This window comes from Scyliorhinus canicula, chromosome 6, assembly GCF_902713615.1.
Source record: "Scyliorhinus canicula chromosome 6, sScyCan1.1, whole genome shotgun sequence".
Classification (NCBI taxonomy): domain Eukaryota; kingdom Metazoa; phylum Chordata; class Chondrichthyes; order Carcharhiniformes; family Scyliorhinidae; genus Scyliorhinus; species Scyliorhinus canicula.
Genome location: NC_052151.1, coordinates 162604542 through 162622772, shown reverse-complemented (window position 1 = coordinate 162622772; position 18231 = coordinate 162604542). Strand labels below are relative to the sequence as shown.

The 18231-nt window shown below is 44.7% G+C and overlaps 1 protein-coding gene across 5 annotated transcripts in view; it reads right to left on the bottom strand.

Moving 5' to 3' along the window:
* The window catches only part of sh3yl1 (SH3 and SYLF domain containing 1), a 209407-nt gene that overhangs the window by 21794 nt on the left and 169382 nt on the right, over nucleotides 1–18231 (bottom strand). The window contains exon 10 of one of the 5 annotated variants that reach the window (XM_038800376.1): nucleotides 17444–17594. The exons of 3 other annotated variants lie outside the window; for them this stretch is intronic. In XM_038800376.1, the coding sequence (XP_038656304.1) occupies nucleotides 17530–17594 (65 nt within the window). In that variant the 3' untranslated portion in view covers nucleotides 17444–17529. Of the gene's footprint in view, nucleotides 1–17443; nucleotides 17595–18231 lie in introns of those variants that run through there. One more of the 5 variants, XM_038800378.1, reaches the window with a different exon arrangement.

Genomic DNA, 18231 nt, shown 5'->3' with positions numbered 1-18231 from the left:
AGAGGGCTGCTCAGTGAGGAAAGCTGCCAAAACGCTCTCTTGTTCCTATTCCAAAAGCGAGACAACTGAATCAAACTCCACCTGCTACCTGCTGGTCCGAAGCTAGGGACTTCGAAATCTCACGGTCCTGTTCTCGTTAACTCAAGCCGATTATCGCTCGGCTTGTCTGTGTGGGGAGTGTGTTGGTTTCCTCCAGGTAGACGCCTGATGTGGGACATCTTTTAATGTGGGTATGCCATTGCACATCAGCCGACCCATGGTCCTTGACAGAGGGTAGGTCCAGTTCCAAAGGCAAGGGAACTTTGATGACTGGGGATCTCCCTACTGCTGCAGCCTTCATCCGCTATCGCAGCCGTTCATACCATACAAGTATCTTCCACCTGATCCTCCATTGAGGACCTGTTTTGAATTGAATTTTGTCTGGTTACTCCCCTCTGACCTTGCTATCATGGAGCTCAAGACTCCCAATGACATTGCTCTCGGGATCAATGGAACAGTCAATCCTCTCCACCACGGCAAGGTGGCAATCCAAGGAAAGGCCCAGAATCTATAAACTAATTAATGAATAACATCGCACAATAGTCACAAGGGAAATTAGGGATGTGCAATAAATTCTGGTCTCGCCAGCAATGCCCACGCCCTATGAAAGAATTTTAAAAGATTGATTTCTGATTCATTTAATTTCAATCCTAAACTCGTTAATTTAATTAAAGCTGTATTCAACATATAATCTAACAATCTAAGATATGTAGATGTTTTAACATGATAATTTGTTTTTAAGCATTGATATGGTCTCTTGGAAAAGACAACAGTTAAGCAATTGAATTACATTCAAGTGACTTTTGAGTGAATCAGACAAAAGTCAAATAATGGCAGTTATATAGTGTTGAAAACAATCACTGGGAATCATAAACTTGGACTAACCCTAATAGAAGTGTTTGAGGCAGCAATCCATGATGCTAAAATTGAGCAATAATCTATGTTCCAAGGAGCTGTATCAGAACATTGACAATTGGAAGCTGGAGGCTGTAATTCAAACCACCTCTGTCAAAGGGCCACCATTGACAAGGAGATCCAACATTGGATCACCTGTGCCAGTTCAGCCTTCTACAAATTATGGCAATGAGTGTTTCACAATAATGATCTCTGCAAGTCAACAAAATTCCTAATGTACAGAACAGCTATCATCACCATGCTCCTGAACTGCAGTAAGACCTGGACTGTGCATCAGCGACACTTTACAGCATTAGAGAAATCCCATCAGCAGTGTCTCCGCCACATCCTCTGGATTTAACAGGAGGACAGGTGAAGAAACACTAATGTCCTTCTTGAGCCCAGCAAAACTCCTGCAAAATCTATCTGATGGATTGGGCACAGTTTCTTGTTCGGAACTAGATATTGTGTTAAGTAAATTACATTTGTATTTGTGGGTGTTAGGTAGGTATAGATTAAAGTTTAATTAATGTTTTTTTTATTTGTTTGTTAAAAAGGGTGAAATTTGGGTTTCCATTCAGTTTAAAGTTTTTGTAAGATGGAGCCAGGATGTCCCCAGGCACGTTTGCATACATGCATTTTTTAATGATGTTTTATGACCCATGAAGTGAAGAGATGGGTTACCAAGGGGTCAGTAGTTTACAGAAGTTAAAACAAACACAAAAAGCAGATAAAAATGCTTCTGTTGCCTAAATGACGGGATCTGAGAAAAGACCCACACAGAGGCAGGGAGGGATAAGAAAATCAGTTTTCATTTCAGTTGGTATGGATATATCATAGTGCGAAGACAGAAAGGTCTTCTCTCTAGCTGAAAACGATGCCAGACTGCTGAAGAAATTAGTTGAAAGAGCTCATATATATTGCTCCAAAGTAAAAATTAATTTAGAGTGAGTTTCCTATATCTCAAGGGAAATACCTATTGTGGGAGAACATCTGATGAAAACTCAGGGGTGGGATTCCAGCCGTGTGTTTCCGGGTAGTGGGGAGGGAGTAGCGGTTCGCGGGTGGTGGGAATCTCTGTTCCCGATGCTGTCAATGGGAATTTCCATCGAAGCTACCATGCCGCCGGGAAACCCATGGGCAGAGATGTGCTGCCGGCAGGACCAAAGAATCCTGTCGGCAGGAGAATTCCAACCTAGAAGTCCACCGGAAAAGTTCAGTTCCTTCAACTGAACCAACTCTTCCCTTGGTGTGGAAATAGTGGGATCTCTTCACTGGAGGGTTGAGTCTGCAAGGGTGATGCTGGGAAAAAAGGGATAACATGAGTTTGAATCATTGTTTCCTTGGTGTCCTATTGAAATATTTCCAACTTTGTTTTGTTATATAGCACAACATAGTTAATGTTGAAATGAAATGAAATGAAAATCGTTTATTGTCACAAGTAGGCTTCAAATGAAGTTAGTGTGAAAAGCCCCTAGTCGCCACATTCCGGCGCCAGTTTGGGGAGGCTGGTACAGGAATTGAACCGTGCTGCTGGCCTGCCTTGGTCTGCTTTAAAAGCCAGCGATTTAGCCCTGTGCTAAACTAGCCCCAGATAATGTTCATTTTTTAAAATAAATATTTCATATTTTTGTTAAAAACAAAATCAGTAACAGACCCCTGTGAATCTGTTCAGTAAATAAACTCCATGGTTTAAAGAAACAATTATTATCTATAAAGCCAGATTCCATTCTGGGATCTGAGTTGTTCAGTAATAATATCAGCTGGGATCATAACAGTTGGATGGCTGAAAGCTCTCTCTTCCAACAGGTCATGTTCTGTCACCTCTCAAATGGTAAATATTGTCGGGGAGGACAGAACAAAAAACACTTGCTACCATTCATTCAAAATGGCGATAACTGGTCCATCAAGCTGTCTATGCTTCGAGTCAAAATGTCTTGATGATGAGTCAAATTGGCAGGAGTGAAGGAAAGAAAAGGAAGCAAATCCTGCACTCTGGATCCCACAACATTGTGGGACATCCTGCCCCACGTGTCCAAAGATCTACGGGTAGAGAATCGACCTGTTCAGTCACATGAATATCCATTGCAGAAATTTGTCACCCGAGTGGAATTCATCCTTGAATGAAAGGACAGCCATTGACATTGCGAGAAACAACAGTAAAACCCCCATGCCATTGCTCATGGGTAGCATGGAACAATGATTGGGGACAGTGGAATGGTTAGGTGGGAAACTAAACCACGAGTAATAGTTGTTGGAACCAACAATTCTACGGACACGTGCTTATAGGATTAGAATAGCGGTTTTAATATACTCACAACAGAACCAGCCTATTAGCCATTGAATTTTCGGTGAACTGGCCGGCTGACCATGTGGCACTGATCTTTATACAGCAGCTCCAGGGGGAGGAGTCCTGGGCGGAGCCAAGGGAGAAGCCCAGTACAATTCTCGAGCATTCCCAGAGCTGCTCCCCCTGGTGGTCAGGTAGTGCAACTGCACTTACAATATAGACATGTATATACAGGTTATAATCCGGTGTGAATCACATTCACCACAATAGTCACAAGAGAATGCAATACAGCTGCAGGCAGAGCAAAGAGGGACCTAAGGTAAGGTTCTTAGTGTTTGTGTTTCTGGGGTTCCCCTCCTGTGTTCCAACAATTCCACAGATTCCAGTCATACCAGTATATTTTTCTGCACGAAAAGTAGTTATACCATCCAACAAAGAGAACGCCACAGATACCATGGGCCAACTGGCCTCCTTCTGTCTTCTATGATTGTATGGAAGTTGATTCTATTTCTTTTACAGTCTGAATACAAATGGTATCATCCTTCAAATTGTTCACCTGGAAGAAATACTTCTTCAATACTCTGTGTAACAATATCATGAATCTGTTTATAAAGAGCAGGTATAAAACTTTGAAACAAATGCACATAAACATCATTCCAGCTCACCAGATATTTCAACAACATTGAAATGTGGGACACAGACCAGGATATTGGCATTATTTAATGATAGTTCTGGAATATTCTCCATGCCTGGTATCAAAATGTCCAGCAGTTGTTAATCCTTTCAACCCCATGTCTGCCCAGAATGGTGATCAATTCAAAGGGACTGCATCATTGAAAGGGATGCCCTCAGTGATCACCAAATATAATGTAATTTGAGAATTCTAGAACCAGGGGACATAGAATCTAGATAGCAGACGGAATGTGTAGAGGAGAAACCTTTTATTCAGAAGGTGGTGGACGTCTGGAATTCGCTGCCTGAATTGGTTGTGGAGGCAGAGACCCTAAACTCTGATACCTGGATCTACACCTAAATTGGTCTAAGCTACAGGGTTTTGGACCGGGTGCAGGAAGGTGGGATTAGAAATGGCACATGGGTGTCCTCAAGCTGGCATGGGCAAGATGGGCTGAATGGCCTCCTTCTGTGCTGTAACTTTCCTATGATTCTATTCTACTCAATGTGAAGTCACTGCGAAGTCAATTTTAAGATCAATCTGAAGATTTGGTAGGTCCTGTGAAACATTCTCGCAGATCCCTAGAGCAGGAATAGAGCAAAACATAAGGCTCAAGTTGAATCGGGGTACAGCCTGGTCCATCCTGTTAACTCGGAATACTTATCTGGAAGAGCCTTACTGGAGCGAGGGCAGGAGCATAGGTATTCCTAGGATTATGGCTAGAAGCAGTGAGATTACAAAAGACAATCGTGCATGACTTACATCTTTATGATGTAGCGCATATAAGAGGAGCAACTGACAGCAAGAGTGCAAGCAGTTTTCATAATTATATAGGTGTACTTTCTTAATCACTTTCTTAATTTGTGACAAAACATAAAAAATCCACTGACAAAAAGCATTTTCAAAACTCTTTGCAAATAAATGTTAGATATCATTCAGGTGTTTGCCTTGCATATAAAATATGTTTCTCATGATATTAATAATCTAACACTACAACAGCACTTTAAAATACAACAAATTCTATTCTTCCAGGTTAATACCTAGTTTCAGGTTTCCATCTAAGCCATGGTGCAGAAATCCAGTGCTTCACTTGTTTAAGAATGTTGGGGAGCAACGATAAGACATGACACTATTGCATGCAGTTACTGAAATTGACTTCACATGTTGTATTTTTCCTTTTCCACCTTCGTGAAAGTGGGAACTTGGGGGGGAAACTCTCCATAGGCTGAAATAAATATAGCCAGCACAAAAGCAGATGACTGTGCTTTTCACAGTAACTTCATTGCCGCGTTAATGTAAACCTACTTGTGACAATAAAGAATATTATCATCTCGCCCTCAGGATAATGCTGCAGGAGTTCTTCAAGGGACTGTCCAATACCCAATGATTTTAGCTGCTTCAACAATGATATTCCATGCAATATATGGTCAGCAAGACCAAGAGACTATTCATACACTACATAAGTTCCAGGTGACGAACACCTCCCAACAAAAGAGAACCTAACCACATATACTTGACATTCAATAACGTTATATCTTTAAATCCAACCCCACCATCAACATCCTAGGGTCACCAATGAACAGGAAATTAACTGCACTGGCCACCTAAATACTATGGTTACAGAGCAGGTCAGGGACGGATTCATTAGTGAATAACTCTCCTCCAGAGGCCCCCGCCCCCACCACCACCACTTACAAGACACACGTCAGGGGTGTGGTGGACTGCTCTCCACTTGCAGGAACATGTAGCTCCTGTAACATTCAAGAAGTTTGACACCATCCAGAAAAAAAAAACAATCCACTGATTGGCCTTCATTGCGAGTGGATTTGGGTACAGGAGCAAGGATGTCTTACTGTAGCTGTACAGGGCCTTGGTGAGACCACATCTCAAATATTGGGTGCAGATTTGCCCTCTTTCCTTAGAAAAGATACAAGGGCAGCAAATTTTCACCAGATTGATTCTTGGGATGGCAGCATTGTCGTATGAAGAGAGAGTAGGCCAGTACTCACTCAGAAGTTAGAAGAATCAAAGGACAACTCATTGGAGCGCATAATATTCTGACAGGGCTAGGTAGGCTGGATGCAGAGATGATGTTTCTTCTGGCTGGGTATCTAGAACAAGAGGTCACAATCTCAGGATACTGGGTAGGCCATTTAGCACCGAGATGAGGAGAAATTCCTTCACTCGGAGCATGGTGAATTTTCTATCACAAAAGGCTGTGGATCCAAGTCACTTAATGCATTTGAGAAATAAATAGATTTCCAGACAGTAAAGGTATCATGGGTATGGGGATAGATTGGGAGTATGGTACTGAGATAGAAGATCAGATTTGGTTATATTGAATGTAGGAGCAGGCTCAATGGGCTGAATAGCCTATTCCTGCTCCAATTTTATATGCTTCTATCACCTTTAGCATTCACTCTCATCATCACCAGTACCCTCTAATCATACAGTGTGTGATCTACAAGAAGCATGGCAGAAACTCGCCGTTCTTCAATAGCAAAACCTCCCAAACTCACGACCCTAATATCTAGACGAACAAGGGAAGTTGGACACATGGGAACACCACCACTTTCAAGTTTCCTTCGAGATTATACGCCAACCTAACTTGGAAATGTCACCACTTTTTCTCATTGTCACTCAAAATTTCAAAACTTCCTACCCAACTGTATTTTGGGTCGACCTTCACCACATAGATTACAGCAGGAGTGGTTCAACGTGACAACTCACCACCCTCTCGAGGGCATTTTGGGATGGGCAATAAATGCTGGCCTTGCCAGTGGTGTCCACATCAGTGAATAAATAAAGTAGAAAAGAAAAATATCAGCTAATGTGATCACAAATTCCTTACACCACCAGCAGTGTGTATCTAACTGATGTGTCCCTGGGGTTGATGCACTAATGTTGAATATTTGTAAGACTTATTGAAGACATCATAATCAGGCTGACACAATATCACCAATAAAACCTTGCGAATATGCCTTTTCATCAGTCTGTACATTGCATTGGAGCTGAAGTGACTGAATCAGTGCAAACACTATTAATTTTTACAATAGAGGTACAGTAATTGATCGTGGAAATTGCAATACACAGGAGACATTTTATACTGATCTGCTAAAAAGCACAACAAAAATTCAATTCCAAATTTCCCAAGGAATCCCACTAGGTGGTAGCACAGTCACTGCCAAGTTCACTAGTAAATCTTAAAAAGAAATGCTCAAACTTTCACTCTCCAAGGTGATGGCAGGTAATAGATATTGCCTTTACACTTTTGTCAAATTTGAACCTGCTGTGAAGTTGATATATTCTGAGATTGCAGCAACATGCAGTTTGCCTGTGAGAACTGAGCCCAATGCTGATTAAATTCACTTTAGCATACGCCCCCACAGAATAAGATCAAAATGAATTGCCACATCTCTCTCCTAATGCCCACCCATAAATTCAGGAGATGGCTGCAGCAATTAGTATGTGATCTGCTGGGGGAATATAAAGTATTACATGGTTCTAGGTGGAACTTCAGTCAAAACTTACACTCTGTTTATAGACTCTTAAAACATTTGCCCTCTTGCCACAAACATCACTTTCTGCATTTAACTTCTCACGGAATGTGGAACAGTTTTGCAAAACATCTTAATGAAAATACATCAAATGATGGGCAGGAATATCCGTTTGGGAGACAATGTTCTCCCGCTGCAGTTCAAATTGCACCTAATTTTCAATCCTGCTGGGAGCACAAATCAGGATGCAATTCCCAATCCTGAGCTATGCATGTTTTTGTATGGTGAGGTTGTGAAGGATTCCCTAGGGAATCCCACTATTGGGGCACCATTTTGAGCGGGCGGCCAGTTAGTGAGGTCCCGCGGCTGCCACCTCATGCAACACAATTCAGCCTTCCTCCCCTGCAGCGCAATTCATCCTCCCCCTCCCCCCGGGATTTCCCGGGTCCCAAAACCCCTCCCAGACCCAGTACGGGGGTGACCTAACACCCCCCCCCACCCACCAGAGACCCCCCTAAATAAAGAGACCCCTCCCCCCTGAAGAGAGACCCCCGTCAGTATTGGCCAGGTGAATGTTAAAGCAGTAATCTTGTTCACTGCCTATCTGGACAACTCTCTAGTTTCCAGACATGGCCCTTACTTCTGGGAGGCTTCCTGACAGGGATCTCTCTTCTGGTGCATCTGTAGTGTGGAGTCTCTTTATTTAGAGGGTCTCTGTGTGGGTGGGGGGGGGGGGGGGGGGGGGGGGTCACTGGTGAGGGGGGGATGGTGCAGGGGTCTGGTGGGGATGGCAGGTCTTGCATGGTTGGGGGGGGGGGGGGGCCACTAATGGACTTTGGGGGCACATCCATTAAAGAGTTACCCCTTGGACCACCGCGAGGTCTACAGCATCAAATAAAAGCTTGTCAGGACCAGCACCAATTCTTGCACAGAGGACCGGAGAATCGTGAGGACGCGGAGAATATGGCACCTGGCCCAGGAATCGGATGCAAATGGGGATGTGAATGTCGATCCCGAAGCTAGCGGGGAGCTGGAGCATCAGAAACACCCATTGTTTTCCCTGACACAGGCTTCTCACCCGCATCAGGAACACTGGTGTGAGGTGGAGAATCCAGCCCAATATCAGTAATACAGCAGAGTCAATTACAAGTTTTATGCTCAATAGCGGTCCACAGATAGGTGGTATTGTAAATAGTGCAGATCAGAAATTACAAAGAGATATTAACAGATTAAATAAGGAGGAGTGGGCAAAACCATGGCAGAGAGATTTTAATGTAGCCAAATGTGAGATCATCTACTTGATCTCAAAAGAACTGAATATTTTCCACGTGATGGAAAACTAGAAATAGCGGAGATCCGAAGAGATTTGGGGGCTCAAGTACACAGATCATTGAAATGTCAAACATGTCCAGAAAACATTCAGAAAGGCTAATGGAATGTCCTTTGACAACACCTTACAAACCCACAACCACTACCATCTAGAAGGACAAGAGCAGCAGATACCTGGGAACCCTACCACCTCGAGATTGCCCTCCAAGTCACTCACAACCCGACTTGGAAATATATTACCGCTCCTTCATTGTCGCTGGGGCAATATCCTGGAACTCTCTCCTGAATATCACAGTCGGCGTACCTACACCTCAAGGACTGCAGTGGTTCAAGAAGGCAACTCATTACCACAAAGGGAAACTAGGGCATTGCTGGCCTAACCAGCAATGTCCACATTCCATAAATGAATAATTGAAAAAAAATGTTGGCCTCTATAGCTAGAGGATGTAAGATATACTAGATAGCTGGTATATCTAGCTGTGCAGACTTACTCGATTAATAAATGGATTGCAAGAGTTAAATTTTACAAGACAAGATTACACAAACAAGGGTTGAAATCCCTGGAATCTAGAGGATTAAGAGTTATTTGATTCAAGTTTTCAAGATATTAAAGGGAAGAAGTAGGATAGATTGTGAGAAATTATTTCCTTTAATTGGACTAGTAGGAATATTAAAAAAAAAGACAAAACTTTTAGGAGTGAAATTAGAAAATACTTTTTCACAAAAGGAGTTGCAAAAGTTTCGAACTCCCATCTACAAATGGCAATTGGCAAAACTGTGATTGATAGTTTTTTATTGTTAGCTAAGGGTATCAAGGAATATGGGACAAAGATGGTTATATGGTGTTTGGTTGCATATTAGCCATCATGTTAGCCATCATCTCATGGCAAGGAGGCATAGGCTTGAGGGGCGAAATGACCTAATCTTGCTTCTAAGTCCACTTCAGACACTGTTACTTGGATTTGGAACAGCATTATTTTTTTTCCGTGTGGTTTTGAATCACATATGTTCAGTGCATATTAAAGTGAGGGATATAAGTACAGGGGAGTATTTTCTCTCCCAATGTTTCAACATAAATCAAGGAATCAGAAAAGATCCATCAAGCTGACTCTTCACAGAATGCTCCGTTTAGAAGACTATGGGTTGGTTTCACCGATTTTGAGACTAAGTGGCGGAACTGTGGCATTTTATGTCCAAACAATCGGCGCCTACCCCTCATTGTCCTGCGACTGGTGAGGGGCTGGCAGCCGTGCCAAGCAAAACTTCTGGCTCCCACGATAAAAATGGCTGGAGAATGGCCGGGTCCATGGCCGCGCATGCGCACAGCGACAACCTGCAGCGGTTTGCCGTTAAACATGGCGCCGGCTGTGCGCGGACCCGACCTGCCAGGTAGTGCCCAGCTGGCGAACCCCCACCAGTCCCCTCAGCCTTTGTGTAAGCACCCCCCCCCCCTCCCCCCCCTCCGGCAAGCAGAAAGGGAGCAGAGTGCTGTGAGATAATCTACTTGATCTCAAAAGAACTGAATATTTTCCACGTGATGGAAAACTGGAAATAGCGGAGGTCCAAAGAGAGAATAAAAGGCGCGAAAGGCTAAACAGCACAGAAACTAAATTTAGAGGGTAAGTTGTGACAGATGTAGATTTGGGGAGAGGGGGGACATGGGTGGATGAAAGGGGAAGGGGGAAGCAAAGGGGAAAAAAGGTAAGGAAAGGATAGATAAGAGAGGAGGGGGAAATATATGTATAAAGAAAGACAAGAAATAAATAAGTGGTAACAGTCAGTTAAAATGGGTCAAGGCGGGGTAGAGCTAATCATCTGATGTTGTTGAATTCAATGTTGAGACCGGAAGGCTATAGCATGCCTATTCGGAAGATAAAATGCTGTTCCTCCAGTCTGCATCTCTCCCTACAGATGCTGCCAGACGTGCTAAGATTTTGCAGCATTTTCTCTTATGGTTTCAGATTCCAGCCTTCGCAGTAATTTATAGAATAGAACAGTACAGCACAGAACAGGCCCTTCGGCCCTCGATGTTGTGCCGAGCAATGATCACCCTACTTAAACCCACGTAACCCGCATACCCGTAACCCAACAAACCCCCCATTAACCTTACACTACGGGCAATTTAGCATGGCCAATCCACCTAACCCGCACATCTTTGGACTGTGGGAGGAAACCGGAGCACCCGGAGGAAACCCACGCACACACGGGGAGGACGTGCAGACTCCACACAGACAGTGACCCAGCCGGGAATCGAACCTGGGACCCTGGAGCTGTGAAGCATTGATGCTAACCACCATGCTACCGTGAGGCCCCTTAAATTTGCTTTTAACATCTCGGAGCTAAATGCTTTCACTTCCTCTTTTTATCAGCAGAAAGCAGTTGACTGCTTTTGATGTGGTCAGCAGCTGTCAATCATAGCTCGATGTTCATAAAAATTGAGATTAGGTTTAAAACAGGGTACTTGTAATGCATTCAAGCGTGAAGGGAAATGAAAACAAGCAATCCAGACACCTGGCTGCCTAGAAGCTATTACCCTGTCAATTACAGCCTACTAAAAGCTTTTCATCTTTGAAAGTGAATAAAAGTCTTGCAGATCAAAAGGTCTGAGGGGGTTTAAAACCTAGTGATATGGAACTGAATTTACTGCTGCTGCTTTCTACAACTCTGTACGAGGCAGGTGTAAGGGACAGGGGAGTAGAAACGCAGTGATTCTGGTATGTGGGGTCTCTGATATGAGAGGGGTCTCTGGTTTGGGGGCTGTGGTGGGGTGGCAGGATTTGCATTTTAAGGAGGGAAGGCACCCACCGATTGCCTTTGAGGCACCTCCGTTAAATTCTCACCTTCTTGGCCCACCGTGTGGTCCACTGCATCAGAGCGACATCCTGGCAAATACTTGCACCAATCCAAGCCTATGTCAAGCACCACAGAGGCATAGAAAATCCGGTATCTAGCCTCTGAATAGGATGCAAATGGCCCATTTGAATTCTCTCTCTGGCTCAGGGCAAGGACCTCAGTGCTGCTGCCAGTGGGGGGACCGAAGCATCGCCAATCCCGATTTTTGTCAAACTCGAGATTCTCCGCCTCATCTGGAACTATGCTACCGATGGAGAACCCCCTGCCATGTGTAAACATCTCTACACTGGACTGTAGTTGACCCATGAAAGCTTCTTAAAAGAAACGTCTGCATAATATTCCAATTACCAACTTTAAGTAAATGAGTTCCAAAATATCCAACTATCCTCATATTACTACGGTTAAGTCCAAAAGAGATTAGCCCCTCCTCCAGCAACATTTGTGGGTTAAGAACCAGTTAATGAACTTGATTCATAGTTAGAAACATAGAAAAGACCACAATCCATTTGACTAATGTCAAACTGAATGTGCGCGATTCAGCGACCATATTATGCCCAACATGGATTGGGACACGCTGGGTGATAAGCAGGAGGGGGCAAAATCGAGATTTGCGCCAGGCACGAACCATTGTGCGATTCCCCCGGCCCGCTCCTGATGTAGAGTTCCAGATCGCACCTACAAATGGAGAGAATATCATTAACCCTAATTTGCATGCATTTCAATCTCATTAACAAGACTGAAGTCGAATGCAATGGTCTCCCAGGAATTGCCTGACCCCCCCAGCTGGAAGTCATAGAGGCGTCATTTAGTACTCCATTTCAAAAACATGAAACAGACACAATGGCTACTGAGGAGCATCGAGGAGGTGAGTAGCCATTTCCATTCTCTAGCATGGAGCTCAAGGGCAATGGTGCATGATTCCAGCACAGTGTGCCTGTACTCTAGGAGCGTAGGTATAATAATGGCAGCTGCCAACAATCATTTCAAAAGGGCAGGGCTTCATTATTCAGGATTCACTCACGGCTAAAGTGTGTGTGGATGGGAGGAGAGCAGCGGAGCACAGTCTCCCTCATATTCCTGGCATCGGTCTGGGGTCTAGCGGCTCCTGATGATGTGGCGAGTGAGTCTGCCAGCACAACTGGCTCGCTGGATGGCACTCTGAGAGATGGTGGGACACTCGTGGTAAGGTTGGGAGCGGTTTGGGGGATTTTAGGGTCCTGGAATGGGAGACCTAACGGATCATCAGCCTCTCTCCTCCAATTTCTCCCAGGTAAAACTAAGGTTGCTGCGAGGCTGCCCTCGCTGCACTTGTGGCAGTTGAGGCAGGTAGATGCTGCAGCAGGCAGCAACGACAATGCAGATTCAAGGCAGCGCCCCACATGCAGGGAGCAGCCACACACCCCGAAGACTCGACCGCTTATCTGGCTGACGAGGGAGCCAGAAAGGGAGCCCAGCAATGGTCCAAGTTGCACAGGCGGCGTCGGTCATTGCATGAGCTGATATGCCGCAGAAGACTCTGTCTCAGCATAAACACAGTGTGGCACCTGTGCCACGTCATCGCGAATATGGCACGCTGTGGTGGAGAAGGACACCTGCTGCCGATGGCGGTTGTGGTCACCGCAGTCCTCAAACTCTAGGACACAGAGTCATTCCAGGGTTTGAGCGGGGACCTGTGAAGGCCCACTGTGAAGACTAACGTGATAGAGGCTACACGTGTTTGAGATGTGACATGTTTTAATAGTGAACATTTTACCGTGACAGATTTCCATTCCCCCTAGCTACAGATAGTGACCCCACCAGTGCCCACTCAGTGCTACTCTTGATCTTCTGTGATCTAGTGCTATGTCTAGGTGTGTCCCACTTCAGAAGTGGAGGCAGCCAGCTGTTTTCTGAGCACTGTGGCATTTGTCACTGTGGCATTGTCCTTGGCAGACATCCAGTGGAGGACCTGGAGCCAGAGGGCCCCGGGCGACATACCGGTGTCACAGATGTCGTTGTGTCACCCTGTTCTGCCCACTGCCCTTGAATGGGGGGGGGGGGGGGCTGTTTGACGGACTGGAGACCACTGTAGTCTCCACCGGATTGGCCTACAGCACTTCCTCAACCCGGAGGGTGCCTGTAGGGCTCTGGGGGACACCATGGGACAGCTGCGGTCAGCTCCAGAGGCCTCTGGAGGCACCATGGTATTAGTGCTCTCAGCGACTAGTGTGCCCTGCCTCTCATCAACAGCGTCGAGAAGCCTTGTGAGTCACCATCCCCGAAGGGAGGAGCAGGTCTGCATGCTGCCATGCTCGTGTGTTGACTGGGAGTGAGTGGTGAGGGAGCGTTTAAAAGCGGCGAGCAGCTGAGGTACCAGTTGGGCGAATCAGACGGTGAGACAGCCAGCAATGTTGAGAATCTTGAGGGGAATCCTTTATGGTAATGAATACCATTGAATATGGGCCACCATCCCGCCCATTCGGCTGTCGTAAAACTCCCTGCCAAATGCGCTCGAACCAGATCTACTAGCTCGAATAACCATTCGATCTACCCTTCATTTTTTCCCCACATGGTCAGTGTCCGCTGCCATCCTAGGTAATTCATGCCACATATTTATCAACTTCTGCATGAACATAGTTAAATTTAAACCTGTTTGTTCTGTTCACTCAGCTGTACCTTATGTCCATGGTTCTGTCGTTTGTAGAAATCTTTGATATTTTATTGGGGCTGAAGTACTTATTTCCTTCAGAACTTTGAAAACATCCTTCAGCTTCCATTTCCTCAAAACAGAAAATGTTAGAAATACTCAGCAGGACAAACGATTTAACTTTTCTGATCTGGACGTTCTGTAAAATTCCAGAGAACCAAAATGTCAACTTTTCAGCACTCTACAGATGCTGCACAACTTACTGAGAGGTTCTAGCATTTTCCATTGAGTTTGTAGCATTGTTCCTCTTTCATTGTAAATACCTTGGGCGGGATTCTCCGCAGCCACGTACCAAAATCGCTCTCCTGCAGATTACAAGGTGGGGGGGGGGGGGGGGGGCATTTTGCAGAGACCCCCTCCCCGCCCCCCAGCGTTTCTCCGGGCAAAACTGGTCACATTCCCAACGGCGTGGTTCTAACCACGTATTGCCAGTCGGGAACCTCAGGTGGCGGCTGCTGACTCAGTCCGTGGCCGCCCTAGAGGGGAAGCGGGGGGAATAAAACACCGCAGGGAGGGGGGGGGGGGGGGGGTGTGCATGGGCCGCCAGGGCCAGCAATCGGGTGGCTCGGATCCTCGGGCACGCCAAGGGCTGACCGGAGGTGGGGGGGGGGGGGGGGCGTATCTGCAGCCAGAGCTGCGAGAAGCACTACGGGGCCCTGCCAGCCCCCTGCAGGTAGGAGAATCGCTGTAAATATTTATATGGAAAGTCTGGCGTGAAATGCCAGTGTTTTTACTCCGGCGTGGGGACATAGCCCCATTTTTGGAGAATCCAGTCCTTTGCATTTGTCCACAAGATATGCCTTTTGCTACACATCCATCTACATTCACAAACTATGCAATCACTTCCTACTTGGTTTGTCTCCTATGAAATATTTGAAACCCCACCCATTTTGTTGTCACTACACACTTAAAACAACTTCATGTCTCTTGCTCTAAATCATTTGTATACATTGTAAACAGAAACGCCCACTGCATGCTCACTCACTGATTGTATGCTTTGACTTGTCTATGCGCTATGCTTTGTAATTCCCGCCCTAAAATCATTTTTCCAGATTTAAGACCCTCCTTAAATCTCATTTCTTTGGCCAAGTTTGCCCTAACATCACTTTTATATAGCTCTGTAGTAATAATTTCATAAATTATCAGAGAATTTACAATGCAGAAGGAGGCCATTCGGCCCATCGAGTCTTCACTGGCTCTTGGAAAGAGCACCCTACCCAAGGTCAACACCTCCAGCCTATCCCCATAACCCAGTAACCCCACCCAATGCTAAGGGCAATTTTGGACACTAAGGGCAGTTTATCATGGCCAATCCACCTAACCTGCACATCTTTGGACTGTGGGAGGAAACCGGAGCACCCGGAGGAAACCCACGCACACACGGGGAGGATGTGCAGACTCCGCACAGACAGAGACCCAAGCCGGAATCGAACCTGGGACCTTGGAACTGTGAAGCAGTTGTGCTATCCGCAATGCTACCGTGCTGCCCGTAAATTCTCCATAATGCTTCTGTGAAACATTCTGAGATGGTTTACTATGTTCAAGAATTTAACGTCCATATAAATGCACGTTGCTGCAACTCTAAATAGTTTGACTCGCATCCCAGACCGTATCAACCATGGACACATTTGAAATGGGTTTTTTGATTGATATTGCAATATTTTGATTTCAATAGGAGATCCACATAAAATGGGCATCCATTCTGATACTCCTGGAAATTGGAAAAAGATCATAGAAACATATGCAAGTTTGCACCACATATAACATCAGCAAAAAACTGCATACTGCACCAAATGAGTGTTTTTCACTTAATGTAAATCCATATTTTGAATAATCTAACCATGTAGTTAAATGCTGACATAATTTCACTAATTTACTCCTGCTAATAGTTACATGTTGACTGGAAAATCTGAAAGAACAAATAAATCACAACGAATAAAACACAAGGTACACGATGTAGTTGCATCGTGTACCTTGTGTTGCCCTATTATGTATTTTCTTTTCTCTTATTTTCATGTACTTAATGAGCTGTTGAGCTGTTGGCAGAAAAATACTTTTCACCGTACCTTGGTACACGTGACAATAAACAAAACCCAATTCAATCCAATCAAAATTGTACAAAATCCTTATTTCTTTTTCTACCTTTGCTACAGACTTGCTTAGCATGCAAGAGCGGAGAAGAATTAAAGTCTGCCGTCTCCAATCAACCTTTTATCCAAGTAATTCTTTAGAATGGAAACTGGTGCACGGTAACTTAGTCACAATCTGCCAGATGCTGTTTCAAATCTTTGCAGCATTGTCAGATGGTCTGTTAAACAACTCGAGTCTGCCGGCCTACTTTTTGCTTCAATGGAAATAATGAGGCGGGTTCATTGCTATTGCCAAGTGACAGAAGTTAAATATACCTCCAATGTGTTCCCAATTACTCTCCAGTCTATAAAACGAAACACTCATTCTTCTGCGATGCGACACGTACTATTTTTTTGCTGCACAAAAGAAAAAGAGACCCTTGCATGATGAGGAATTAAACTGAGGCAAGCCTTTGAACAGAAAGGAAATCTTGTGGGAGCCAGATAAAACAATAAAAAGTTTCACATGACACGATAGTCAGCATGTGGATGTGTTGGATTTCCTCTTTCCACCATATGTCCTTTATCTTCCACATTTGTCTTGCTCTTTTTCGTTTTTGGAGGTCAGATATTTCAGTGCTCTTTTTGTTGAGCCAGTTCAGGTGACGGTGATGCCCGAACTCAATGGTATGGGCACAAAAAACTACCTAGTACAGTGTGGTGAATTATACGGTATTGTAATTCACACTGTATTGCACTGCATTATATTATGTCCTTGTGGGCTCTGTATGTGAGCCGGTGCGCGGCTCAGCCCATAGGGGGAGATGAGGAGCTTGTACAGGGCTCCACCTTTGGTTCCGCCCATGGCTCTGCCGATGGTCCCTCCCACTACTGGTAGTATAAAGTGCTGCAGCCGTAAGCCTGCTCTCAGTTCCTCTGGTCGCAGGCTGGCTCAGTTGTAAGACTATTAAAGCCACAGTTTACTTCCAATGGTGTCTCTAGTGAATTGATGGTCGCATCATACAGTTGACATTATTTTCTTTAATTTTGATTCCAAAATTCGAGAATTGAATTGGATGTGTAAAATTTTCCAGAGTGTTTGTGAGCTGCACTTGGAATTCCCCTCTTTGGACGCGCTGCTTTTAGGGCGGAGACATTTCTCTTTTTCCTCTTGGAGTTTTGCGTCTTGCAGGGCTGGTTTAGCTCAGCGGGCTAGACAGCTGGTTTGTGACGCAGAACAGGGCGTGTAAAGAGAGACTGAAATCTAAGTAGTGAACATGGGAAAATATAGGTTCAGAAATTTGAATAGAAATCTCAGACAAAGAAATGTGTTGCATATTGAAGCAAAAAAAATTTGGGCTGTGAAGTTCACCCAATCTCAGGGTCCTGATGGTATTACCAAGCAAGAATGACACGTAACCCACAATTGTCAATTATCTTAATACTGTCCAGTGAATTACAGACTCCTACTAGCCCTGAGAGTTTTCTGATAATCTGTTAAAATTAAAATTCATTGCACTGCTTCACAATCAATGCTTTTTTTTGTCAATGCCCGAAAACTGTGAACCTTCTTACCTCTTATCAGCTTTCCATTCCAACTAAACTTTACAAACCTTTAAACAGCAAAACAGCTGTCACCCCGCCACTATTTTTTGAATTAGTGTTCCCTTTGCAGATTTGCCCATGTCCTGTGGGCCCTTTTCTAAGGCTTCTTGGTATGCACCATCAATTATTTCTGATCGTATTCAATGGCAAAGGGCTTGGGTGAGGGAATCTATCTTTCAGTTGAGATGTTAATCCAAGGAAATGTCTGGCTCTCATAGGTGGAAGACGCCAAGGTACTATTTCGAAGAGCAGGAGTATTCTCCCTGGTGTCTTGGCCAATATATATCCTTCAACCA